The 27,329-nt window shown below is 37.0% G+C and overlaps 2 protein-coding genes and 1 pseudogene across 4 annotated transcripts; 2 read left to right on the top strand and 1 right to left on the bottom strand.

Moving 5' to 3' along the window:
- Positions 1-1,313: 1,313 nt before the first annotated feature.
- LOC120011558 (eukaryotic translation initiation factor 5-like) lies at positions 1,314-4,854 on the top strand. Of its 3 annotated transcripts, none has more exons than XM_038862702.1 (2): positions 1,314-1,469; positions 2,894-4,854. In XM_038862702.1, the coding sequence occupies exon 2, from the start codon at positions 3,245-3,247 to the stop codon at positions 4,574-4,576; it is 1,332 nt and encodes a 443-aa protein (XP_038718630.1). In that variant the 5' UTR covers positions 1,314-1,469; positions 2,894-3,244; the 3' UTR covers positions 4,577-4,854. The 3 variants fall into 3 exon arrangements, with proteins under 3 accessions (XP_038718630.1, XP_038718631.1, XP_038718632.1); XM_038862703.1 differs by having other exon boundaries at positions 1,318-1,469; positions 2,853-4,854; XM_038862704.1 differs by having other exon boundaries at positions 1,318-1,469; positions 2,864-4,854.
- A 348-nt stretch (positions 4,855-5,202) lies between these two features.
- Positions 5,203-9,039, top strand: LOC120011559 (annotated as a pseudogene).
- A 15,101-nt stretch (positions 9,040-24,140) lies between these two features.
- Positions 24,141-26,393, bottom strand: LOC120010565 (BURP domain protein USPL1-like). Its single transcript, XM_038861346.1, has 3 exons — positions 26,317-26,393; positions 24,758-25,343; positions 24,141-24,188 (listed from the first exon to the last, which is right to left on the bottom strand). Exons 1-3 carry the CDS (start codon positions 26,391-26,393, stop codon positions 24,141-24,143), a joined length of 711 nt encoding a protein of 236 aa, XP_038717274.1.
- Positions 26,394-27,329: the final 936 nt, after the last annotated feature.

Raw genomic sequence — 27,329 nt, forward strand, 5'->3', positions numbered from 1 at the left:
AGAAAAGAAAACCAAGAAAGGAAAAGTGATTAGGAAGAAGAAGTATGCACATTGGTTCAATTACATCATTTTAATGAATTTTTGGTGTTGGTGATACTATAGTGATACATCTCTGCACTTGTAAATGTTTTTTCAAAAAGAATAAGAGAGGTAACCAAGAAAAGAAAATCAAGAAAGGAAAAGTAATTAGGAAGATGAAGTATGCATACTAGTTTCATTGTATCATTTTAGTGATTTTTTGGTGTTGGTGATACTATGGTGATACTATAGTGATACATCTCTGTAAAAAACGAACCAGAGTTCAGTCTGCAAAAAAACAAAGCACAACCCAGATTGAACAACGAAGCATCGTCCAGATCTGTCAAAAACAAGGCAGAGCAACTCGACGCAGTCCAGATTGAGCAACGACGAAGAAGGCGATGAAGAGAGGAGAAACTCGACCAAAAACGGAGAAGAAGGCAACGAAAAACAAATTCAGATCGAGAATAAGAAGAAGAAGAAGAAGAAGAAGAAGAGAAAGAAGGAGATAACTTTTAGTAGAGAAGAATGAGAGAAAGAGAGGAAGTTGGATAGTTGGAGGGAGAAGAAGAAGAAGAAGAAGGAGGAGGAGGGTATTGTAGGTATAAACTAAAAAATATCTTAAGTCAGATGACCAAATTACCCTTAAATTGTACTTTTTTACAATTTTAAAAATGTCCATAACCTTTTTACAATTAAGTTGTCTAAAGTGCTCTTATTGCCAATTGTCTGTTTTGTTTTTTGAACGGGATTACAGGATAGGGGAGATTCGAACACTAATCATCATCATGATACATACTATCATTATCATTCCAACTAATGACTTGGGTAAAGATCATCATTTTACTCGAGAGCCTAGGCACGGCCCTTAAATTACATTGAACATGGGCAGCCCGACCCCATGCCTCGATCGAAACTCATAAAATAATCGAAAAGTATGGCGAAAATCAAGTTATATCAAATTTAACAGATAAATTTGCAACTTAAAGTTAGTAAATGTTATGAAAGGGATAGAGTAATAACTATGACTTATGGTCCATCAATTATAGGGAAGGGCCACTTAGGGACCGATCAATCGGTAATCAAGCAACCCTTAACCAACAAAACAAGGCAAAAAGAAAACTAGTATTGTAGATGAAATAAATAAATGCAACAATTAAAAACAAAAGAATAAAGAGAAAAGAAAAAAATGTATTAAAATTTAAAACGAGACAAATGGTGGGCAAAATCGGAATTTCGTGCGACAAAGCGATAAGTCGGTTCAGAAAAATAACTAAATATTTGTGATGCTGAGTTTGCCCTAACCAAAAATCCCTTGAAAATTCGTATTCGTACATCAGTTTGCCCTATATAAACCGTGTTTGCCCGTGGTCGATCTCAAGCATCGTTCTCACATCCGCTACCCTACGCTCCACACGCAGACGCATAGCTCCTGTTTTCATCGCCGAGAGGTATAATTCTTGAGTCTTTTTCTCTTCTCTCACTTGATTTGAATCTTTGATCATCGGTTCGTTCTTTTGATTTATTTTTCTTGGATTCTTAGTTGTTTATGCCGATGCTTTGTTGCGTTCGCGTTTGATAAAGTATTTGTTTCTGTTCGATGGTAGCTTGACTTTTAACCTTCTTGTCTTGTAGATCTCTAAACTTACATATCTGTTTGAGATTTTTGTTGTTACCGAGTTATTTTGTTGTCGGTGTGTTTGATTTAGATCTGAATTTGAATCAGTTGAGGGAGTCCTATAGTCGAATGGCGTTTTGGAGCAATTATCGGTGATTCTTTTCGAGATTTAGGGGTTAGGGAAGCTAAAACTATAAGCTGCAGTTTAGTAAAACTAGTTAAAACTATGACTTGTAGTTTGATATGCTTGGGAATCGACAGAGCAGTTGTTAGGTGAATGAGTATGTCTGCCTTTATATTACACGTCTTTGTGATATTTTTGTAGTTGGTGCCTTGATTTGCCGAGGCTTTAAATGTGTTTATACATCTTGGTATTGTTGGCTGATGAGATATATGTTTTGTTGAAGAGAAATCAGGGACCAAGCCATTAAAATATTTATACCTATGATATTGATATTTAACCGTCGTGTTGCTGTGCTGTTGTTAAATTATGTGTGGATATTTTTTCCCCAATTGAGAGTAGTCAGTAGAGGTGAGAATATCCATTTTTGTTGTGATCATATGTCATGAGATTATTTTTGGCTTTTATGTCTGTTAAGTGGTATATGTTGTACCCTGTAAAGATAGTATTCTGTATTGGCATATCTTTCAATTTAAATGGTTCATCTTCCTTTTGTACTTACTTAGAAATTGAAATCTTAATAATTCAGTATAGATGTAAAAATATAAAATTCTGTGTTAGCATGTAATGTAATCATAAACTAATATTGGCCGCTTTATTAGTTGCAATTTTGGATTTGAGATATGTTACTCTTATAGTATCTTGTCATTTGGTGATCATCTCTCTAGTCTCTAATGATTGGTTGTATATTGGGTCAAAGCCATCTTCATGTTTTTTTTTTAAAGTCCTTTTGTTTTGCACTCCCTGACTGTATTTTGGATAGGGGAAATTTGTGCTACTGTATCCTGGTATAGGGTTGATGAGCCTTTCAAAAATTTACTGGTGAAACACAACTAATATCAGTGCTTATATTTTTGGTTATATTTTGAGTTTGGCCAAAGTTGGAAATAACCCTTCTATCTTCTTGCTTGAAAATTGTGGTTTTGTATGTAATTTGATAATGTAGGCAATGGTATAGTAAATCATTATATGGTTTAAGCTTATAGGTTTAATATAACTAATAACGGTGCCCATTATATTTTGTGACATTTTTAGTTCTGCTAAAGTTGGAAAGCAACTCTTGTAACTTCTTCCAGGAAGTTAGCAGTTTAGTCTGCTCTGTCTGCAAATTGCCAAAGTGGAGAGCATCAAGTTTGAAGCTTCTTTTATGTCTGAACGGGCTTCCCTCTTTTTGTCATCAATTGGATTACTTGGGGATTATTGTCCTACGTCCAGAAAAAAGAACATACATTCCTTGGATAACGTTCTCTGCATGCATCTTGGGTTATTTGAGGACCACAACATCCACAGTTTTGGTTCTTTTATGCTGCGTTCTCCATTTGAAAGGAACTTGTCCAGTACAGGAGGATTTCTTGTTGCAAGAGGCAATACAACTGCTGATTTTTGCTTCTTCTGATCAATTTCCTTGGAAGCTTACACAAAACAAGATGGCTTTGCAGAATATTGGTGCCTCCAACCGTGATGATGCCTTCTATAGGTATAAGATGCCAAGAATGATTACCAAGATTGAAGGTAGAGGAAATGGCATCAAGACTAATATTGTTAACAATGTCGAGATTGCGAAGGCCTTGGCTAGACCTGCTTCGTACACCACAAAATATTTTGGTTGTGAGCTGGGTGCTCAATCAAAATTTGACGAGAAGACTGGAACTTCACTGGTAAATGGTGCTCATGAAACGGCTAAGCTTGCAGGGCTTCTTGAAAACTTCATCAAAAAATATGTTCAGTGCTATGGTTGTGGGAACCCTGAAACTGAAATAGTTATCACGAAGACACAGATGATAACTCTAAAATGTGCTGCTTGTGGTTTTCTTTCTGACGTTGACATGAGGGACAAGCTCACAACATTTATACTCAAGAATCCTCCTGAGCAGAAGAAATCAAAGGACAAAAAGGCATTGAGGAAAGCTGAGAAAGAACGACTCAAGGAAGGTGAGGTTGCTGATGAGGAGCAAAAGAAGCTCAAAAAGGAAGTTAAGAAGAAAGGTTCATCTGCTAGTTCAAAGGATGCTGCTAAAGGTGGATCAACCAAGAAGAAAAGTAGTGGCTCTGATGAGGATCACTCCCCTGCTCACAGCCAGGCTGATGAGAATGATCGAGTGGCTTTTGACAATGGTGACGACGATGGTGTTGAATGGCAAACAGACACTTCATTAGAAGCAGCTAGGCAACGCATACAGGAGCAGTTGAGTGCTGTTACTGCAGATATGGTTATGCTATCAACCAGCGAAGAGAAGAAGTCATCGGTGAAGAAATCTTCAGAACATGAGAACAAGGGGCATGAGAATGGTGTCAATAATGCTAATACCTTTGAATTGCTTGTTTGCGAGATTAAGGAATTTCTTAAAACAAGTTCCCCGGTGAAACAGCTTAAATCCTTTTTGGGTTCGCTCTCTGGCACTCAGCAGGAAATCATGGATGCATTGTTTGTAGCCCTCTTTGAGGATGTTAAGAAAGGATTTGCCAAAGAGGTGGGGTTAAAGAAGAAGTACCTGGCAGCAGCAACTCAAGATGGATCACAGTCGATTCTGTTGCATGCTTTTGAGTCGTTCTACACAAAGGCAAATCCCGAGGCAGCGAAGGAGGTTGGTCTGTCATTGAAAGTACTCTATGACAGTGATGTGTTGGAAGAGGAGTTTATACTGGAGTGGTACAAGAAGGGCCTTGCAGGTGGCAACAAAAACTCCCCCATATGGAAGAATATCGTACCCTTCATTGAATGGCTCCAGAGTGCCGAGTCTGAATCAGAGGAGGAGTGATTTTGGGAGGGCGCGTTTGTGGTCTATTGTGTCTTCTTTGGATCATGTTTTACTACTTGTTTAAAGGATAAGGTTTGTGTTGTGTGTGGATTTACAGTTCATTTTCTAAATAATGGACTCTTTGGTCCTTGTCTGGGTGTGTAGCCCAAAGCATGGTGTTATTGGTTGTTTTGTTGTTTTTTGGTCGGTTGCTTGTATTGAGACTTGTTGGTTTTATGGTCAGTCACTTGTACTGAGACTTGTTGGTTTGATTGTGTGAATCTGGTTTTCGCCGCTCATAGAATGGAGTAATTTTGATCTTCAAGTAAGGTAGGGAGACGCAAAGGTGAAAAGTATAGAATCTTGAGTAAAAACCCTCTGAGCTGCAGGGCATTTCTGGCCTAACGTTTTGATTCTACTAACGAATTTCCTTTTGGCAAGCTTACAAAATTATCCATCCATGTCACAGAAAAAATCAAAGATCCTCCGCGAGATTTTTTAAGCAAAGAACAAACATCATGGAGGGTTAGCTATTTGGTTACGATTTTTTTTTCTTTCGTCAAAAATTCTGTAACATTGACGACCAAACACCAAAAAAGCGAGAAAAATAATTTCAAATGTTATCCGAAGGGACGAGAAAAGTAATTTTAAAAAATTTATTTGGCTGAGTTTGCCCTAACCTCCATCTATCACTCGCGTTGATTTTCTCTCATTTGCAGGATATAAATCGGATTTGGTCATTCTGCCTCCTCCACAACATTCCATACGCACAGCAGTGCCCGAAGGCTCTCATCTCTCCAGGTATAATTTTCTGTTGTTTTTGTGTTTTTTCTCAATCAGATCTCGATTGCAGTCATCGATTCATTCCCTGGTTGCTTTTTTGTGTTATGTGTTCTATGTTTTCGTTGAGAATTTTGATTGTGTCTTCAATCCGGTACTGAATCTCTAATTTTTGATCGATATAAGATTATTTTCGGCCAGGTTTTGTTTTCTTGTATGAATATGATTACTGATTAGTCTATGGATTCAGAGAACTTGAGGGTTAAAGTCAGAATAGTTGATCTAGGTTGGATTGTGGTTAAGAGTTTTGTTTAAATAGATGGATTTGGAGGTTGTATATTGTAGTTATTTCTTATTGAGGTTGTAGGAAAGCTTGGACCAGCATCCACAACCATTTAGAAGCTTGTATCGTGCTTGATGGATTGACAATCCAATTGCTTTGTTGAGATATGCAAGTCTCTGCGTTTTAATTACCTAAGCTATGTAAGATTTTTATTCTGGAGATGCGAGCCTGATTGAGTGCTCCACTTGTAGAGTAGTTAGAAAGTAGTCATTTGTTGATGCTTAACTATGGTGATTCAGTAGTTGGATGTTAGGAATGTTCAATTTGATTGGAAATTTTTTTCTAAAGGGTGTTTTTGAAGGTTAGTGGACTTTTGACTGTAGTAGAAAGTCAAATTGGTTTTCTGTTTTCATTCTATTGTAAATTATGCAACATCCTGGATCTGTTGCTGGGAAAGAATGCATTGTATTTCCATCCCTTTCACGCCAATATACTTGTGTTTGTACAACAATTTTCCTCTTACGTTATGGGATATCCAAACACGCTCACAAACTCTTCATGTTCTTTGAGTTTTTTTTGGTCTTATAGATATAATGATGTGGTTGAACTGGAATTGCTGATATGGAGCCAGGGAACGTGGATGTCCCAGGCAATTGTGAGAATTTAGGCTCACACTCTTGTTAGCTGATGAGGAGAAGGCTCCTTTTCATTTTTTATTTGTAAATTTGGTCAATTTAGGAGTATTAACTAAAAAATGAATATGAAATAGTCGAAGTGGATATCAATATTGCAGGATTCTATTGCGCTTTCTGCCTGCTAGTTACCGGTCTTTTATTGTGTGGTAAAGATTTTTTTCATTAAATCTTTTATTCTTCATGCACTCAGGTTCTCTTTCTGTTTTTATCTTTGTTGACTAATTTTTCTTCAAAATTGTTTGTACATTGGATAGAATGTTTTCAATGTTTGGCTTGAAGGTGGATATATATTATTAGACATCTAAAATGTGTATAGGAATAATGATAATGTCTATGCTTGTTGCAACCCGGGATTTGTGGTTTATTTTAGTAACTCTTATTTGTCATGTATGGGTGTTTTTTTGCAGTTTGAGCTGTTGTCCACTGGTTTATTGAAATTTCTTTTCTTATATTCTGCGGCTTTTGCCTGGATAGTAAAAATACTAACCTGTGAACAAGTAGTTAATTATGAATCAGAAGCTAACATGTGGGAGAAATATATCAGCTATCACTATACATGTAATAATTTGATCCCATGAGAAAACTATGAATATTTTCCAGTTTATTCAACATTACTTGAGATGATTTTCAGTGGAAGAACAATTAGTGATAGTGTCGCAACCTCCACACATACACATTTAGATGTATGCATAATAAATGGGTTCCATTATTGTGTATCAGTGTCTTTGGATTTGTTTATGCGACACACAACTCAGGTTTTTTTTCTTGTAGGGATTGGCAGTGTTGTCTACTAGCTATACCTGCAATTTGCTAAAGTGGAGTTCTTCAAGTTTGAAGAAGCTTCTTTTATGTCTGAACAAGCCTCTCTTCTTTTGTTGCCAATTGGGTTGCTTGGGGAATATTGTCCTAAATCTAGGAAAAGGGGCTTTTCTGACAAAGTTGTCTGCATGAGTCTTGGGTTACCGGAGAGTTATAATAAGCACCGTTTTGGTTGTCGTTTTATGCGACCTTCCTCTCTTGAAAGAAACTTATTCACTAAAGGAGGATCTCTTGTTGCAAGATATAATACAGCTTTTGATTTCTGCACCTAATTGTTGCATCTTTCAAATTTGAGGATGGCTTTGCAAAATATTGGTGCTTCCAATCGCGATGATGCCTTTTATAGGTATAAGATGCCGAAAATGATTACCAAGATTGAAGGTAGAGGAAATGGCATCAAGACTAATATCGTTAACAATGTTGAGATTGCAAAGGCCTTGGCTAGACCCGCTTCGTACACCACAAAATATTTTGGTTGTGAACTTGGTGCTCAATCAAAATTTGATGAGAAGACTGGAACTTCACTGGTAAATGGCGCTCATGAAACGACTAAGCTTGCAGGACTTCTTGAAAACTTCATCAAAAAATATGTTCAGTGCTATGGTTGTGGGAATCCTGAAACTGAGGTAGTTATCACAAAGACACAGATGATAACCCTAAAATGTGCTGCTTGTGGTTTTCTTTCTGACGTTGACATGAGGGACAAGCTCACAGCATTTATACTAAAGAATCCACCTGAGCAGAAGAAATTGAAGGACAAAAAAGCATTGAGGAAAGCTGCGAAGGAACGGATGAAGGAAGGTGAGGTTGCTGATGAGGAGCAAAAGAAGCTAAAAAAAGAGGAAAAGAAGAAAGGTTCATCTGCTAGTTCGAAGGATGTTGCTAAAGGTGGATTAACCAAGAAGAAAGGTAATGTCTCTGATGAGGATCACTCCCCTGCTCACAGAAAGGCAGACGAGGATGGCCTAGTTTTTGCGGACAATGAAGATGGCGATGATATCCAGTGGCAAACAGATACTTCACTGGAAGCAGCTAAGCAACGCATACAGGAGCAGTTGAGTGCTGTTACTGCAGATATGGTAATGCTGTCGACCAGTGAAGAGAAGCAAATGTCAGTAAAAAAATCTCCAGAACACGAGAACAATGGGCGTGAGAATGGTACGAAGAGTGCCCAAACCTGTAAATCTCTCCTGGATGAGATTAATGGATTCCTGAAAAGAGGATCGTCGCCTAGCCAGCTCAAATCCTTTTTGGGTTCCCGCTCTGGTACTCAGCAGAAAGTCATAGATGCCTTATTTGCAGCTCTTTGAGGGTGTTAAGAAAGGATTTGCCAAAGAAGTGGGGAAAAAGAAGAACTACCTAGCAGCAGCGACTCAAGATGGATCGCAGATGGTTCTACTGCATGCTATTGAGTCCTTCTGCACCAAGGCGAGCCCTGAGGCAGTGAAGGAGGTTGGTCTGGCTCTGAAAGTACTGTATGACAATGATGTGTTGGAGGAGGAGTTTATATTGGAGTGGAATAAGAAGGGCCGAGTAGGTGGCAATAAAGACTCCCCCATATGGAAGAATATTGAGCCCTTTGTTGAATGGCTTGAGAATGCTGAGTCGGAATCGGAGGGGTGATATGTTGGGTCTTCTTTAGTCAGGTGCGTTTTTTGATTACATTACTTGGGATCTGGTTATGGTGTGTCATTTTGGAGAACAAAGTTTGTTGGGCATTTAGTCCGTAAATTAGTTTTATGAACTTTCGGATTATGCAGGTCTTTGTTGTTTGGATTGTTAGCCAAAGAATGCACAGGGCATTCAGCATTGTCTTTTCTCCTTTCTCGTCGGTTTATGTTTAATGCCATTAAAGAACCAACATTTCCTTGAGCAATCATTTTCTTTCTTGCTCTTGAGGTGACAAATGCAGTGTCCTTAGAATTTTTCATGTTCCAGTTCAAGTGCTTGTAATTTGTAAGATGTCGAGAGTGTTAAAATGGGAGGAAGACAGCATGCTACTGGTATTTTATCGCGGCGCAAAAGACGGTGCCGGAGTAGTTATAGCCTATAGGAATGGTATAACCATACATTGCTCTGGCATTTATGCAAAGATTATTCACCACCACCAGACTTGTTTGTGTAAATGACATGGGAGAGCTTTGCTTGACTAGCTTAAAGAGTTTCTGGGGTTGGGAGTCTGTCTGTCTCCCGACGATCCCTCATTGGACGGAGCAACATTATTCCTGCAGTGCAGAGAGAGAGAGGGAGAGAGGTGATATTGTAAATAGGTTATGAAATAGTCTTGATAAACCCTAATTCAATCCACAATGAATTTTGGCAAAGAAAATTCATGAATGTTTCAAAGGCTAGAAGAAACAACCTTTGTTGCCCTTCAATTTGAATCAGTTCTGACTGCATTGTGTCAATTGCAATCTGTTAAACGAAAACAAAGTATAAATATATTAAAAATATATAGACAAAAATATTTCTATTAATTTTTTAACATAATTAAATTTGTACCCACCTCCACCCTATAAAGATATGCATATCCCACCTCAAAACGTCATATATGTGGAGAAATATTATTTGTCAAACGAGGAAAAAAAGAAGAACATTGAACAATTAGAATATGAAAACATAAATATGAAAATTATTCTTAGTAGCATAAATGAAAAGGAGGGAACCCTATCCAGTCATCCCAGTAAATGATATGTCATTCTCAGATTTAATTCATCAGGTTTTGTACGCTCCTACACTTACATCAATCAAAAGACAAAGCCATTTACTGAGATGATTGAGATCCTATTTACTGGGATTCTTAAAAAAATGTGCTAGAAGGTGGAGAACTAACATTGAGCGGACCACCTGAAACTCTTGGTTCGATAGTCCCGAAATTTCCTATTTTATATTTTTTACAAAAAAACATAAACATTAATGAAAAATTAATTAACATATAGACATAAATACGTATATAAATTGAAGTAATTGAAGCATTCACCTCGAGACATGCCTCCTCACTACATTAGATAAAAATAAATTCAGATTAAATGTGGCTTAAGAAAATTAAAGAAATTGGTATTTTTTCGTTAGTAGAATAAATAAATAAAAATAAATCCACGCACCTCTTGCTTTCAAGTAGATATTTAACTACTCGGGTCAGGCGAGTAATGTCTGGTTGAGCAGCCATTGTTGATCTGAGAAATAAATACAAATGAGGAGGGAGAGAGCTAGTGAGCACTAAATTAAGAATTTAGAGGAGGCCACACATTAGTACATTTATATATTTATGTATATAACTAAGTATCCTGATTAATTTGGCAGGTTATTAATTAAAAATATATAGGATCCAAACTTAATTAACAATCCATATATACATAGATACCATATCATATATGAAAAATTAACAATTGATTGTTCTGCCCATATAAGGCCCAGCACATGCACGCTTTAGGCATTGTTTGGATGAGGTCTTTTATCGATTGTCTTAATTGACATTTTATTGTTGAAATTCCCACCCCAAACACACCATATAATATTGTCTTTTTTGGGTTTACCTGTTCACTATGGATACATCGGTCTTGCAAGAGTTTAAATTTAAAAATTGATATTTATAATAAAATCAAAAAATTACAAATGAAATAACGTATCATAAAATGTAATGTTATAATTTTTTTAGATAATAATTTTTATTTTATTTATATAAATATTTTATAAATTATAATTTAATTAAATTTATTAATAAATGACACTTGTACTTACATATTTAATATTTATACTCGTACTTATAAATGTTTATAAGAAATTAAAAAAGAAAATAGAAGCAAAAAATAAAATTTTCACAGTTTATAAACTAATTTATTTTAACAATTAATAAGATCTATCAAATAGAGCCCATGTTTCTGAATTTGGAAACGGGCTTCTGGCCCAGTTGGTGAGTGGAATGAATGATGAATTTCTTGGCCCATTGGGATTCTCCAAGTATGTGCTAAGCACAAAGAGTAGAATTGCATTTAATATCTCATTCCCTCAATCAATCTAGCTCATCCCAAACCCATTTCACTTTTCCACAAAATTAGGGTTCACAAAAACCAAGTTAGTCTTGGCTCACCCTAAGACATTCTCGTTACCCCAATCCATTAAACCTTCTCTCTCTCTCTCTCTACTATAGCCCTCGTCTTAATTCCCTCAAAATGGAACATGAATTCTTATAAACTTCCGTGAAAATTTTAACATGGATTAATGCTGGTGCCTCCATGAATTTTGTTCATTAAAACAAGAACTAAAGGGTTGTTATAGAGTCAAACCAAACCAACTTGACTTTGTGTCTCTAGACTCATGTGTGTAGAATAGATGTAGATAATTTCCGGCTCATTCAAGTCCAATACACAGATGGTCATCCAAGCGACTTGGGTTATACGCTCTCATGCATGCTACACGCAGATATACCCTTCAACTTTAGATAATCTGCCACACATATAAATCTAAGAAATTTCTCCATTCTTGTACCTTTTAGAAACAACCCACTCATTACCTGACAAAGATGCTAACCAATGGTTGAGGCTTGCCCGGTTTATTTAAGGATGTCAAGCATGTCTTGTGACGTAGGTTTTTTAACGTGGAAGTATGCAAAACTTCGAGGAACTGGCGGAAGCAAAAGGTCTTGAAAATTACAAATATTAATAATATTTGACTAATTTGGGTTGACAATGGCATGCATCGTGGTATCATTAAAGCTTACTTTTGGATAAACAGTAATGACATTGGCGGCAGCCCATGAGTTTCCCTATAAAAGGCTGTTACATTCACCAATCTTTGAAACCCTTGTGTGGAAATGACAATCTTATTCTCAAAGTTGCTAACAATTACCGACTTAGAGAAGAGACTCTTGATTCCTACAAAGAGTCTAAAATCTCTGCCATCCAGCTTGGTTGTGAATCGTCGTGGGATGAATCTACAAGCCATTGATGCAAATGGCAAGCTGTGGAGCTTTCGTTGTTTGGTTAGCAAGAAAAATCACTTGAAGCCAATTCTCTCAAGGAATTGGGTTGCTTTTGTTCGAGCAAACAACCTTCAAGTTGGAGACAAAGTCACTTTTCATCAGGAACTTCGTCAGTACAGAATCCAAGTGGAGAAACCAATAAAGATTTTCGGCGTGGTCTTTGGTTATACGCAGGGGTGTTTATGAAACTACATTAAACTTAGGGGTGTTTAAAAGTTTTTATATATATATATATATGCATATTTCCTTTCAAGAAAAAGTCAAGTCTGTGTGTCAAACATATAAAAGTATTCAAGAATTCTGTGTTTAATACTACCTAATTAATCACCTTTAATTTAATTTTACATTTCGTCTAGAAGAAACTGTGATGTAATTTCTCTGATTGTTTTTTACTCCCTCCGTTCCAATTTGTTTGTCATCCTTTAAAAATCCAACTTTTTAAGGGGACATCATTTAATGCAATTCAAGTACACAAAATAACCATATTATTCCAAATTTGCCCTTTATTTCATGGTGATATTTTTTTTCTTAAAACAAGGGTAATTAAAGTTACAAGGGTAATTTTGAAATACAACAACAAAATTGTTAATTAATGAAAAAAAAATTACACTAGTTTTACGACAGCTCAAAATAGAAAGAAGGAATAAGAAAATGGGACGGAGGAGTATTTAATTCACTATGCTTTTTATGGAGATTGTCAACCATTGACAATCTAACTTTATGCAACAATACACATCCATAGATCGTAGAACTTTCGTAGACTTCACAATCAATCTCAATAAACAATAGTCACATCAAGAAAGTGTACCAAAATCTATAGGGGCCATCAATATTTTATGCAATCAACAAGTTGAATGTTCTACTTGCTTGATGTTTTGGAAGGAGGTTTCTCTCTTCTTCACCCTAAATCCCTAAACCTACTATACAAGATTCTTTATCGCTAAATCAAACCATCGTTAGCTTACCCACTTATGTCTAGATTATAATAAACATGATTTTTTAGGATTGGCCCAAAGTCGCGATGAAAACATGACTCACAATCAAGATGTAATAAATTTAGTGTTATCAAAATCGATCCGACCCACTGGTTGGACCAATTCCACCCATATTTTTGAACTTAACCGGACATGGTCTTATGTTATAGATGTTGGAAAATGAGCGTCAACTATAGTTTGACCATTATTAATTGAAAGCTCAATAATAATTATTGAATGAAAGTTATGGGCAATTGATCCTTGTTATAAGGACAATAAATTGGAGCAATTAGTGTGACCAAATCATTTATTGGTTGAATGTAAAAAGACTCCAAAGTGACCATGATGAGCATGGTGGACATAGTGCAATAAGTGTGTGTATGAGAATCCCACATTGGAAAAATACCATGTGGATGTGTTGTTTATAAGCCCAAGTGTTGTAGTAAGACTTTGTGCTCAAGGGCACCTAAGCTTTTGTAGGAGTGAGAGGCTCCACATTATGAACTTGGACTACAACACACACGCGCGCCGCCCGTCGAGCTCGGCCGGTCGATCGGGCGTGGCGAGGCGAGGCGAGCGTGCGTGCGGATCAGGCCCTTCGCAAACTTAGCCCAATAATTTCTTACATTTTTGCACTTTGTTACAAGCCCATAAGAAAGGCCCAAATGCATTGACTATGGACTGTTCAAGCCCAGCCCATGACTGGTTGCATCTTTACCTGGTCAACCAGAGCAGTTGCAACAGCCCAAGATATGGGCTGGTGGTTGCAACCTTGCTTGGTCAAATTGCCTTTCTGGGTTTTTGCTGCTAAGCCTCCTATATAAGGAGAGCCTTGGTAGCAGCTTCATAAGTGAGAAAACTTCTTCTTCTTCTGTCATTCCGCTGCTCTTCTTAGTCTCTCTTTTTTCATCTGTTTTGAGAGTGCAATTCTAAATTGGTTCGTCTAAGTCCATTAGTATTGAAGTGCTACTTACTAGTAGTTTGCGGAGCGTTGTATCTTGGGAAGAGTCTGTCCGGAGAGCTTGGCACCAGTGGCTGGGACATTTCTCTTTAAGGAGATTCACGAAAGGTGTACCTCGCTCCCACAATTTCTTCTAGTTGTTTACGGTTTTTGGTATTTTAATTTTAAGCATCAATTATTGAGTTCATATGTGTTAACGTTACTGTTTCTGATTAATGTTACTGTTTTATTTCTGTAGCTTGTTCACTGTTCATGCAATATAAATATTAATTGGTTTATTGCATGTTATATTCCAACAATCTTAAAGAGAAACCTTGATCTGTTAAAACTATCATTGTATTCATTTGATAAAAATTTCATTTTTGGTCCAATAAAGGTACTTGCATGTGAATTGAGTGAGCCAATTAAAAATCAATTGATAATTAAAATTTTGCCGTGTATGTCTTGTGCATGAAAATATATGTGATACACAATTGAAACTAATTTTGTTTTGCTTTAATAATTACGTGAGATATTGAATAGTTAATTGTTTATATATTCAAATATTTTGGTTATCTTTTTGGTGATTAACAATAAAGTGGCAATGTCTAGAAAGTTTTGTCTAGTAAATGGGTTATTTAATTGAGTGCCGTATTATACGGAAGGCCCCTTCTTACCTGGGAACGATCTGGTTGCTATAATTGTTAGTTCCTAACAAATAAAGCCGACAAAAGTTTATGTATTTTTAAAACAAAAATTCTGTGCTTAATTGAGTGTTGGGTCTAAATTAACCTTATTAGCAAGTGTACTAGTCGGCGACTACAGCACAATGATAAGCAAGGGTCGAATCCACAGGGATGGAGTTATGTCTAATCCAAATGTATACTTGTATGTATGTATGTACAATGCAAACAAAGTAAAGATCAACTCAAGATTGTTTGGGTTGGTAATTAAACTAAGACAAGTAAAGAGCAAAGTATTTTTGGTATTTTCTTAGAATAGGGATGCAACTAATGCAAATGAGTTGAACACCAAGGCTTTGGAATCCCCCTTGGGAAATGACTTGCAATGACACAAATTCACATACATATTTGCTAATTCGGGCATAACGAATCCGTACCTAAGTCGGTTTTAGCGCACCTAAGCCAAATCTCCCTAAAATCGATTACTAGCCATCTTATTGGTCTAGGTCGGATATTCCTAAGTACATTCTAGCCATCTTATTGGTCTAAACATGCATAGGAATTCATGAAGTTCTATGGAGATTAGGATTCATACAAATTGTCACCTAATTAAAGGGAGACATATTCATAATCAAGTGTTTCAAGAAGCATAATCTACTTGACATATTATTGTCTAAGCAAATTCTCCAAACAATTTCATCCAAAAACCTAAAGTGTTGGCCAAACACCACAAGCATGAAGAAATTGCAATCAAACATAGAAACACAAGATTTATACCCAAATCAACTCATATGTATGTAAATCAAGTCATAAACAAAGTCATCAAACCCAAGGCTTCATCCTAGCCTTGGCACAAGAGGTTTAGTTACACATAATGAGAGAAAAACACAAAAGAATAGATGAGAAAGACATGAATAAACCCAATGAGTTGAGTAGATCCAAGTGGAGTTGAAGAATCTCTCCTCCTAGCTCCAAGAATCACCTTCCCCCTCTGTTTTCGCTCTCCAGAAATCTGTTCTAGGTCAAAAAACTCCCGCAGCTCGGACAAATCGCGACTTAAAACACTCCAGAAAATTGCTTTTCACGCCTAGGCGCGTTGTTTTCACGCCTAGGCGCAATCCTAGGCGTGCACAACTTAAAATTCAAGTCAAACTCTCTGGACTGGGCGTGCAGGAGTGATCCTGGGCGTGCACAATTTGTGCGCCTAGGCGCGGCGCGCCTAGGCGCGTTACCCCTAGTCACATGATTCAAATGACCATAACTTCTCCATATGACCTCCGATTTGCATGATTTTAGATTCTACGGAAAGCTTGAGATGTCTAGTTTCCAATGCCTTTTGTTTCGCTCAATTCCAATAACGTGACAGAAAGTTATGACTATTTGAACACACGAAGGTCGGTGGACATTTTCTTCAATTCAGCCCTTTTTCCGTCGCTTTTCATCCAAACCGCAATCAACCTATCAAAATACAAATCAACACATAAATACACTCATTATTTATCAAAAGAAAGCTTAAGAGGGGATATTTCTACCAAAAATAATAGGTATTATCATACCTATCATTGAGTTGAATATTGTTGAGATTTATATCATCAAATTATTTGATATTTTTGTGTTACTAATTCTACACTTTGACATGTATAGAAAAACAATGGCTCAAAATACTGAGGGATCCACCATCCATCTTGAAAGTGATGACTTGACCCCTGGTGGTTTGAATAACCCAGGTGGTGAAACGGTGACTACTTCTATTGGAGGTATGGCTGCTCCAAACTGAGGCGAGCCTAAGACTGCTCCGTTGAGTCTGCTGCTCCAGTTTATGCTGATGGGAGGATTGCGGCTCCTTTGGCTGGCGGTGTAATGGTTCCAGCTGAAAAGCTGGAAAAATTTACCGGCAAGGATTTCAAGAGGTGGCAACCAAAGATGCGCTTCTACTTGACCACCTTGAACCTTGTCAAGTACCTCTACGAGATGTGCCCTGTTCTGTCACCAGGAGAGCAAGACAAAACGACGATAGCAGCAGTCCAGTTTTGGAAGGACAATGAATATCTGTGTAGGAACTATATCCTTAATGGATTAGTTGATGACCTGTACAATGTGTACTCCGAAACATCTTCAGCAAAAGAGCTTTGGGACTCTCTTGAAAAGAAGTACAAAACCAAGGATGTTGGTGCTAAGAAATTGTGGCGGCCAAATTTCTTGACTTCATGATGGTGGATGGCAAGTCTGTTGTCAATCAACTTGAAGAGTTCCAGCTCATCTTGCATGAAGTACATGCTGAGGGATTGGTAATAAATGAACCATTCCAAGTGGAGATAGTTATCGAGAAGCTACCTCCTAGCTGGACTGATTTCAAGAATTACTTGAAACACAAACGCAATGCGATGAACATGAAAGAATTGATGGTCCGTCTAAGGATTGACAAGGACAATTGGAAGAAGTTTGCACTTCCAAAAGCCTCTAAGGCCCACCTGGTGGAAACTTCCAAGCCCAAACATGGGAAGGGAAAGAGGGAGCCCCAAACCAAAGGGAAGCCAAAAGAGCAAACCAATAAGTTCTAGGGTACCTGCTATGTTTGCGACAAACCTGGACACCGGGCTAAAGATTGCAGGAAGCGTCTTAACAAGGACAAGGCCAATAACAAGGGAAAGAAGCAATCCCACCTAGTTGAGGAGGAGGAAGATCAACAGGTGTTTTGTAGTGTCATCTCTTAGGTGAACATAGTCACGAACACCAAAGATTGGTGGATGGACACAGGTGCAACAAAACACATCTGCGTCGATAAGGAGCTCTTCTCAACATATGAGAAGAAAGATGATGGTGAGAAGGTTTATATGGCTAACTCTGCTCCAGCCACCATTGAAGGAATCGGAAAGGTGATACTGAAATTCACTTCTGACAAGAAGCTTGAGCTGCTAAATGTGATGCATGTCCCGGATATCAAATAAATTAGTACTTCCCAAGGGTGGGATTTATTTGGGAAATGGGTATATCAATGATGGGCTTTTTAAAGCCAATTGTGCTGTAATAGATGAAAAGTCTAAATTCTTGTACCCAAAGAGTGTTATTAATAAAGAAAAGTCTTCAGCTTACATGGTTGTGTCTCCTTTTCTATGGCATGGTAGATTAGGACATGTAAACTATGGTACAACGAAAAAATTGGCAAACTTGGGTTTAATTCCCAAATTTAATTTGGATGTCAACCACAAATGTGAAACATGTGTTGAAGCAAAGTTTGCCAAGAAACCCTTTTCCAATATTGAACGAAGTACTGAGCCTCTGGCATTAATCCATACAGATTTATGCGACTTGAAATTTGTTCAAAGTAGAGGTGGAAAGAAGTACTTTATTACTTTCATTGATGATTGTACTCGTTATTGCTATGTTTATTTATTAACTAGCAAAAATGAAGCAATGGACATGTTTGTAAAGTACAAGAATGAGGTTGAAACTCAACTTGGTACGAAAATTAAAGCACAAAGGTCCGATAGCGGAGGATAATATGATTCTGCTCTCTTTGATGAGTTATGTTTTGAGTTTGGGATAATCCATCAAACTACAGCACCATATACACCTCAACAAAATGGAATTGCTGAGAGGAAAAACCAAACTTTAAAAAAGATGGTTAATTCCATGCTCATAAGTTCAGGTCTACCACAGAACTTGTGGGGGGAAGCAGTTTTGACTGCTAATTACATTCTTAATCGAATGCCCCACAAGAAAACAGGTAGCATTCCATATGAGATGTGGAATAAGAGACCTCAATCTTTCAAATATTTGAAAGTGTGGGGGTGTCTTGCTAAGGTGGCTGTACCTCCACCAAAGCAAGTAAAACTCGGACCTAAAACAGTGGATTGCATATTCATCGGATATGCTCAAAATAGCAGCGCATTCAGATTTCTGGTACACAAATCTGAAATTGATGACATCCATATCAATACGATAATGGAAACGAGAGACGCAGAATTCTTTGAGAATATTTTCCCTTGTAAACAAGGCGAAACCTATCAGAAAAGAAATAGAGATTCAAATTCTGAGAATGAAGAAATCGGTGAACGAGAGACCGATGAAATAGAACCAAGAAGGAGTAAGAGATCGAAAATATCTAAGTCTTTTGGTTCAGATTATCTAACATACATGTTAGAAAGCGAACCTCATACTTATAATGAAGCAATGTCATCTCCAGAATCTCCATTATGGAAAGAAGCTATTGACAGCGAATTGGAATCCATCCTAAGTAACCATACTTGGGAATTGGTTAATCTCCCACCCGGGAATAAACCAATTGGATGTAAATGGATCTTTAGGAAGAAGCTAAAAGCTGATGGATCCATTGATAAGTACAAAGCAAGGCTTGTAGCCAAAGGGTATAGACAAAAAGAGGGTCTAGACTACTTTGATACTTATGCACCAGTTACGAGGATTACATCTATTCGATTGTTAATCTCGATAGCTTCATTATATGGATTGGTGATACATCAAATGGATGTAAAAATCGCTTTCTTAAACGGTGAACTCAATGAGGAGATTTATATTGAACAACCTGAGGGTTTCAAGGTCAAAGGACAAGAACACAAAGTGTGTAGACTTGTCAAGTCATTATATGGGCTTAAACAAGCTCCAAAGCAATGGCATGAAAAATTTGACCAAGTAATGATTCGAGACGGATTTCGAATCAACGAGTGTGACAAATGTGTTTACACAAAAATCATGAACAATGAATGTGTAATCGTTTGTCTATATGTTGATGATATGCTAATTATTGGTCGTAATGTTGAGATTATCAACAAAACCAAGAAAATGCTATCAAAGAACTTTGACATGAAAGACATGGGTGAAGCGGAAGTGATACTAGGCATTAAGATCCTCAAATCTTTGGATGGCCTAGCTTTATCTCAATCACACTATATTGAGAAAGTGATTGAACAGTTCAAAGGACATGGCATCAAGGATACGAACAATCCTTTTCTCCCTCACCTGGTCTTACATAAGAATACTGGCAACAATATTAATCAGCTAGAATATTCTCGCATTATTGGCAGTGTCATGTATATCATGAATTGCACAAGACCGGATATTGCGTACTCTGTTAGCAAACTAAGCAGATACACGAGCAATCCCGGGCATGAGCATTGGAAAGCTCTATTGAGAGTATTAGTGTACCTAAACAAAACAAAAAATAATGTTTTGAGCTATGGTAAATACCCCGCTGTTGTAGAAGGATACAGTGACGCTAATTGGATTTCAGATTCAGAGGAATCGAAATCAACTAGTGGTTATGTATTTCTTCTTGGAGGGGCAGCTATATCATGGAAGTCCTCAAAGCAAACGTGCATCGCACGATCGACGATGGAATCAGAATTCATCGCTCTAGATAAAGCCTATGAAGAAGCAAAGTGGCTTCGATATTTTTTGGAGGACATTCCAATATGGCCAAAGCCTATGCCTGCAATTTGTATTCATTGCGATAGTCAAGCTGCAATTGCAAGAGCACAAAATATGATATATAATGGTAAGTCTCGACAAATTCGTCGAAGACATAATTCTGTTAGGCAGTTACTCTCAAGTGGAATAATTTCCATAGACTTTGTGAAGTCTAAGGAAAACATTACGGATCGGTTTACAAAAGGTTTGAGTCGAGAGTTGATAGACTGCGCATCGAGGGGAATGGGCTTGAAAGCCTTGATTGAATAAGTTACCTTGATGGAAACCTAACCTAGCGATTGGAGATCCCAGGGACTAGGTTCAATAGGACAACACAAATTGAGTGTAACATAAGTGTGAGCAGTACGGAGTTTTACTCCAAACCCATTCCTAAGATGCACAAAGTGCTGCTAGAATGTGTGTATAAGGTTAAGCTATGCTTTTAATGATTCCTATATCTTGTGATAAACAAGTGGAGTATTAGAGGATACTTTTTATAGGAAATCACCTATGTGAGTAAAGAGTATGACCGGCTCTATGAAAGTATTTTAAGGCGATACTTTCTAAAGCACTCACTGAACCCAAGAAGTTCATGGCCGAAATAATGAACACAACCGAAAACCAATATGAATTGGATCAGTGTTGCGTGAGATCTATTGACTAGGCTTACACAAACAACTGGCAGTTCAAGGCGTCAGTCCACTGACTAGTTAAGTAAGTCCGATGGATTTTCACTAGAGAAGGTTCAAAGCCAAAAACTACCTATCTCGATGCAGTATTGATTCTACTGCATTCTCAGACGTTCTCCCGTGTCAGTATAGTCGTCTGTTCACATTCAATGTGGGGGATTGTTGGAAAATGAGGGTCAACTATAGTTTGACCATTATTAATTGAAAGCTCAATAATAATTATTGAATGAAAGTTATGGGCAATTGATCCTTGTTATAAGGACAATAAATTGGAGCAATTAGTGTGACCAAATCATTTATTGGTTGAATGTAAAAAGACTTCAAAGTGACCATGATGAGCATGGTGGAAATAGTGCAATAAGTGTGTGTATGAGAATTCCACATTGGAAAAATACCATGTGGATGTGTTGTTTATAAGCCCAAGTGTTTAGTAACACTTTGGGCCCAAGGGCACCCAAGCTTTTGTAGGAGTGAGAGACTCCACATTATGAACTTGGACTAAAACACACACGCTCGCCGGCCGGTCGATCGGGCATGGCGAGGCGAGCGTGCGTGCGGATCAGGCCCTTCGCAGACTTAGCCCAATAATTTCTTACATTTTTACACTTTGTTACAAGCCCATAAGAGAGGCCCAAATGCATTGAATATGGACTGTTCAAGCCCAGCCCATGACTGGTTGCATCTTTACCTAGTCAACTAGAGCAGTTGCAACAGCCCAAGATATGGGCTAGTGGTTGCAACCTTGCTTGGTCAAATTGCCAGCCCGAAAATCAGTGATTACTCATTGATTTTTTTGGGTTTTTGTTGCTGAGCCTCCTATATAAGGAGAGCCTTGGCAGCAGCTTCATAAGTGAGAAAACTTCTTCTTCTTCTTCTATCATTCTGCTGCTCTTCTTAGTCTCTCTTTCTTCATCTGTTTTGAGAGTGCAATTCTAAATTGGTTCGTCTAAGTCCATTAGTATTGAAGTGTTGCTTACTAGTGGTTTGCGGAGCGTTGTATCTTGGGAAGAGTCTGTCCGGAGAGCTTGGCACTAGTGGCTGAGACATTTCTTTTTAAGGAGATTCGCGAAAGGCGTATCTCGCTCCCACAATTCCTACCAGTTGTTTATAGTTTTTGGTATTTTAATTTTAAGCATCAATTATTGAGTTCATATGTGTTAACGTTACTGTTTCTGATTAATGTTACTGTTTTATTTCTTTAGCTTGTTCACTGTTCATACAATATAAACATTAATTGGTTTATTGCATGTTATATTCGAACAATAGAACCCGCCCAAACCCGTGGTTTTACGACGACCCGTTAACCCATTATAACCCAATCTGAATGCCTGTACAAGATACCTAACTTGGCCCAGTGTAGAATAACTGAAAATTAAATTGGAAGCGGAAGCCTGTATCATCACCACCTGTCACAATGTGGAAGAAGCAAGCTTGTATATATGAGAATAATCTTTCACGTTGTATGTAAATTTTGTTTACTTTTCAACGGTTTTGACCTACGGATGTGATTTCCACACTAGTTGTTAATAAATTATGTTACTTGTCCTCCTTTCCATCCCAGAATTGCATTTTCGTACTCTCTACTCCATTGGAATATTGGATGACAGAAAGACAAATATATATATAGCTATCAATATTTTCAGAAGAAAGTTCCTATGTAACTATGATAGAGGTGTAAGGTGAGACGGCACGGCGCCTGTGGACAGAGACGCCATTGAAGAAGAATTAAAAGTAGGGTAGAGCCACAGATATGATTTCATCTCAAGATGAAATCCGGAATCCCATTGAAGAAGAAGATTAAGAAAAAAAAAAAAAGAGAGGGCCAGACGTGCTGGCGCATGAGGGGCTGGGCCTAAGCACAGCCCTAAGCACAGCCCGTTGACTGATGTCATAGGCCGTATTGGGCCTGGTCGGGCTCACAAAAACATGTCCTCGGCTCGAATTGCGTCTCTACCAATATGTTATGGGAAATTTTATCTACACACCACAAAAACACTATGGTTACTTCACTTTTTGAACATAATAAGTTTACACAAAAAATTATAAGTTACGCACAAAATTATAGTGAAAATACCAAATTACTCTTGTTTTATACAATATTAAGAATATTGTTGTTAATTTTACACACATTTAAGCCACAATTTAATCTCCCCTGCCTTATCGATTTCACCATAACCAGACATTCTCTTTAATCCTTGGAGTTTCGAGGAAGTTCAGGTTTTCACCGTAGCTCTACTTATAGGCAATCCCTTTTGAACTTCTTTTATCACATTCAGTTTTATGTCCGAGGATTATGATTGTTCGGTTTACTTATTTATTATTTATTGTGCCTTTTTCAACGCTGTTTATTTCAAGAAGGTCCATACCCAGCAAGAGAGAGAAATTATAAGGCTGAAACAAAAGAGAAACAGCCAAAAAACAAAGTAGCTACAAGGGTTCAAACAACCAAAGACTACATAGGAAAAGAAAAGGAATCACAATCACACAAACAGCTATGCTGCGAATCTCTTTATCTAACCTTCTTGTGAGAAGAAGCAGCTATATATAAGGAATGATGCATTGGAGAAAGAAGAAGAGAAGAAAAAAGCTTAAAAGCAGATGTTGTTGAGAGAAACAGAGATCGTTACCAAATGAGTGGGAGATGAGATTGTAGTAGTCATTGGCCATGGAAGATTGGATTTAGTGGTTATTACATGTATTTGAAATTTGGTGCCAATAGGCGTATCAAAAAACTTCATGATAACATTTAATTTGGTGCAAAAAGGGTTTTATTATATAACAAACATATATATACAACTAAAATAATATCAAACTTACCAACGAGAGGTGGCTCAGTTGCCAATTGATTGAGTTAAATATATGTGTTCTCAAGATTCGATTCACCAATGAAAAGCATATTTTTCGAGGACGCTGCCTTGGATTAGTTGGGGCCTTCAATGAGTTCGGATCTTGAATCTGCCACTGCGCCATCCTTGATGGGTGCATTCATGTAGATGCCAAAAAACATCATGTTGTGTCGTAAATTCAACCAAAGATGTGTAGAGATTACAAAAAAAATCTTCCAGCTCGTATTTTTCTCATATTATATAATATATGCATGTATTATATTTGATCCTTCAATGTGGGTGCAAAACCAAGTTTCAAGTCAGTTGACCATGATATAGGAAAGTTAGTCAGGATATTAACATCTTTCATTATTATTATTTTTTCCTCATTTTCAGTTATCTACTGTTAGTTTGTCCTGTGGGTGCCAAACGAATCTTCAATTACTAATGGCTATAAATCAGTAGTTTTTCATGGCCAAGTCCCATCATAAATCAGTAGTTTGGCAATAACGCGATATTGCCAATGAGCGAATTAAAAGCCTATTTTAGAGAACCACGAGTAACTCAGATGACACTCATGTGTGTGGAATTTCAGATGACACTCATGTCACGTCATGTTTTGTCATGATGTGATAAGGGGGTGAAAGAAGCAAAAATGAGGGTGAAATCAGGGTGTAAAATAAGGATTTATGTTTACACTATTAATTTGAAACATGTGAGACCTACTTGTCATCTCAGTCATCCACACCATTAAACATAAACCCTTATTTTACATCTTTACTTTAGACCCTTACGTGAGAATTCTTCATATGTATATATATAGGTATTGATAATGGCCACAATGTAAAATTCATTAAGCACACAATGTAACATAATTACCTAACTAGCTAGTAGCTAGTTGCTGAATATATTCAACTTCTAAACTGGAAATTAATTAAACAATATGCTTAATGTCCTTAGGTTGTAAATCACACTCTTTAATACAAATATCAACTTAAAATAAAGAAGAACATATATAAAGAGGATTATGCATATTGAAGCTAGCTATATATTAACTAAAATATTGGGTCAACCCAAATAAGGTCTCCTTCGGGGAAGACGTGACAAACTGGAGAGGAACGACCAAGCGCGGTATTTAGCAACTTGAACACCAATTGATTAGGATCCCGTTTTAATGTGTCCATATGACAAGCAGTAAAAGCATCAAGTTTGTCACCATCGTCATCACCTCCTAATAAAATTTTGAAAACCTTGGTTTCACTATTATCTATCTGATGATGGCAATAGTAAACAGCGTAGGGCCATCTCATTACATGACAACCCATCATCTTACGAATCGGAATCTCTTTTACTTCCATAATTCCGTACTTGTTTGAATTCCCAGTTGGCATGGCGTCGTGAGTAGTCGTTAGGGCTTTGACATAGGAGTTTTGTCCGAACGTGGTGTTTACAAAATCAAGCAAGGATTCAGGGGAGTTTGCACAAGTCTTGGCCTCTCCCTCCATAGGTAGGGTTTCACACCTTCTAATAGTATCTTCCATTGCCTTGGCGTGTGGAGAACCTTGAGGGATCGAGAATGCTTTGGAGATTTGAGGATGAAAAAGGTAAAGAATCAGCTTCTTCCCGTGGTATAAAATGGTATAACAGAAGTTACCATGAGGGGGCCACTTTAGCCCATTCTTGCATGTATAAGGGCTTGAATGACAAAAAAAAAAGGTCAAATTGATCCGTTTTACAAAGTACACGGGCTTTTGAGGTACCTCTCCTTTTATTGAATAAAAAATGAGGTTAAAAATCTGAATCAAATCCACTTGAAGCTCATGGATAGCAGCCCATTACCCTTTTTTTTTCTTCCCTTTTTAAAGTTTAAAATTAATTAATATTATAGTAACAAATATTTATAGTAAAATGAATATATTTTTAAAATATTGAAAAAACATAAAACATAATACTATAAAAGTATCAATTTTAATTTTATTTACATAAAAATATTTATAATTTATACTAAATTAAATTTAATAAAAATCATAAAACATAATACTATAAAAATAAAAAAATTATTCATGTAAAAGTTTTTATAATTTATACTTAAACTTAAACTAAATAATAAATCATACTTATTTTACAATAAATTATGCTTATAGATTTAGATTAGTACTTATAGAAAACTAAAAAAAATTACAAATAAAAAATATTGTTTATAGCTCCTAAGCTAGTATCAACTATAGCCTATAAGTTTCACCAAACTTATGAATACCCGCCACACGGGATGGGGGCCCAAGTATAACATCACAGGTTTAGACCTAGCTTTCTATTGAAAACTCAAGTTGACAGTAGAAGGTTTGTCATCTCTTATAAACTAGACTTCAAACCCACCATCTTTCGATGAGGGATTCTTATCAACCCCCCCTTTGGGAGCATGCACATCCTCGTGCATGGTCCGGACTGGACCATTTCAACCGTCGGCCCAGTTACCACCCCAGACCTATGAGTCATGATCACATAGCCTTGTCAATCCAATGGATATAAGTCTTTCCCAGTTACTTGAACGTCATTTCTTTTTTCTTTTTTCTTTGTTACGATATTTTTCTCTTTTTCAACCTGTCCACAATGGATTTTGTCCACTTTATGCTAACCCAACTACTCCACAAGGGATGGGCTCGCTTACAATAGTATCAGCCCACAAGTCTGTCTGCAAGCACGTGCAGCTCTCAACGAGAGTACCAATGATGAATACTCCCACATGGGATGGGAGCACTAGTCTAACACCACAAGTTTGAACCTAGCTCTCTATTGAAAATCCAGGTTAACAATAGGAGGTTTGTTATCCTTTAAAAATTAGACTCCAAACCCATCATTTTTCGATGTGAGATTCTCATCACAACACTTAACATCTTAATTCACAGCTTATAATCTACTTTATTCTTCATAATTTGGCACAATGGTGCAGCAAAGTGTGGCACACGCCAGCGGTGGAACATTTTTTATTTTATTTTATAAGTTTAAACTTAAAAATTAATATTTATAATAAAATAAAAAAATTTACAAATGAAATAACAAATCATAAATGTAATGTTATAATTTTTTTTAGATAATAATTTTATTTTATTTATATAAAATATTTTATAATTTATAATTTAATAAAATTTATTAATAAATAACACTTGTACTTACATATTTAATATTTATACTCATACTTAAATGTTTATAAGAAAGAAAAAAAATAGAAGCAAAAAATAACTTTTTCATAATTTATAAGCTAGTGTCAACTATAAGTTTCACCTAACACCAAAAAGCTTATTTCACAACTTATAAGCTATCTTATTTTTCACATCTTATAAACTAGTTTATTTTGACAACAAATAAGATCTATCAAACGGAGCCCATGTTTCTGAATTTGGAAACGGGCTTCTGGCCTAGTTTGCCAGTGGAATGAATGAGGAATTTCTTGGCCCATTGGGCTTCTCCAAGTGTGTGCTAAGCACAAAGAGTAGAATTGCATTTAAGATCTCATTCCCTCAATCAATCTAGCTCATCCCAAACCCCTTTCACTTTTCCACAAAATTAGGGTTCACAAAACCAAGTTAGTCTTGGCTCGCCCTAAGACATTCTCGTTACCCCAATCCATTAAACCTTCTCTCTCTCTCTCTCTCTCTCTCTCTCAGACTAGAGAAATTTCTC

The sequence above is a fragment of the Tripterygium wilfordii genome, chromosome 12 (genome assembly GCF_013401445.1).
Source record: "Tripterygium wilfordii isolate XIE 37 chromosome 12, ASM1340144v1, whole genome shotgun sequence".
Taxonomy (NCBI): Eukaryota; Viridiplantae; Streptophyta; class Magnoliopsida; order Celastrales; family Celastraceae; genus Tripterygium; species Tripterygium wilfordii.

Excerpts from the sequence above, each read along its gene's own strand:
- LOC120011558 (XM_038862702.1), top strand. The coding sequence starts at position 3,245 with ATGGCTTTGCAGAATATTGGTGCCTCCAACCGTGATGATGCCTTCTAT.
- LOC120010565 (XM_038861346.1), bottom strand. The coding sequence starts at position 26,393 with ATGTGGGAGTATTCATCATTGGTACTCTCGTTGAGAGCTGCACGTGCT. Across the intron at positions 25,344-26,316 it reads ACTTGTGGGCTGATACTATT|CCCTTATACATGCAAGAATG; the intron begins GTAAGCGAGCCC and ends TTGTCATTCAAG. Across the intron at positions 24,189-24,757 it reads CGCTTGGTCGTTCCTCTCCA|GCTTTTAATTCGCTCATTGG; the intron begins GTTTGTCACGTC and ends TCTCTAAAATAG.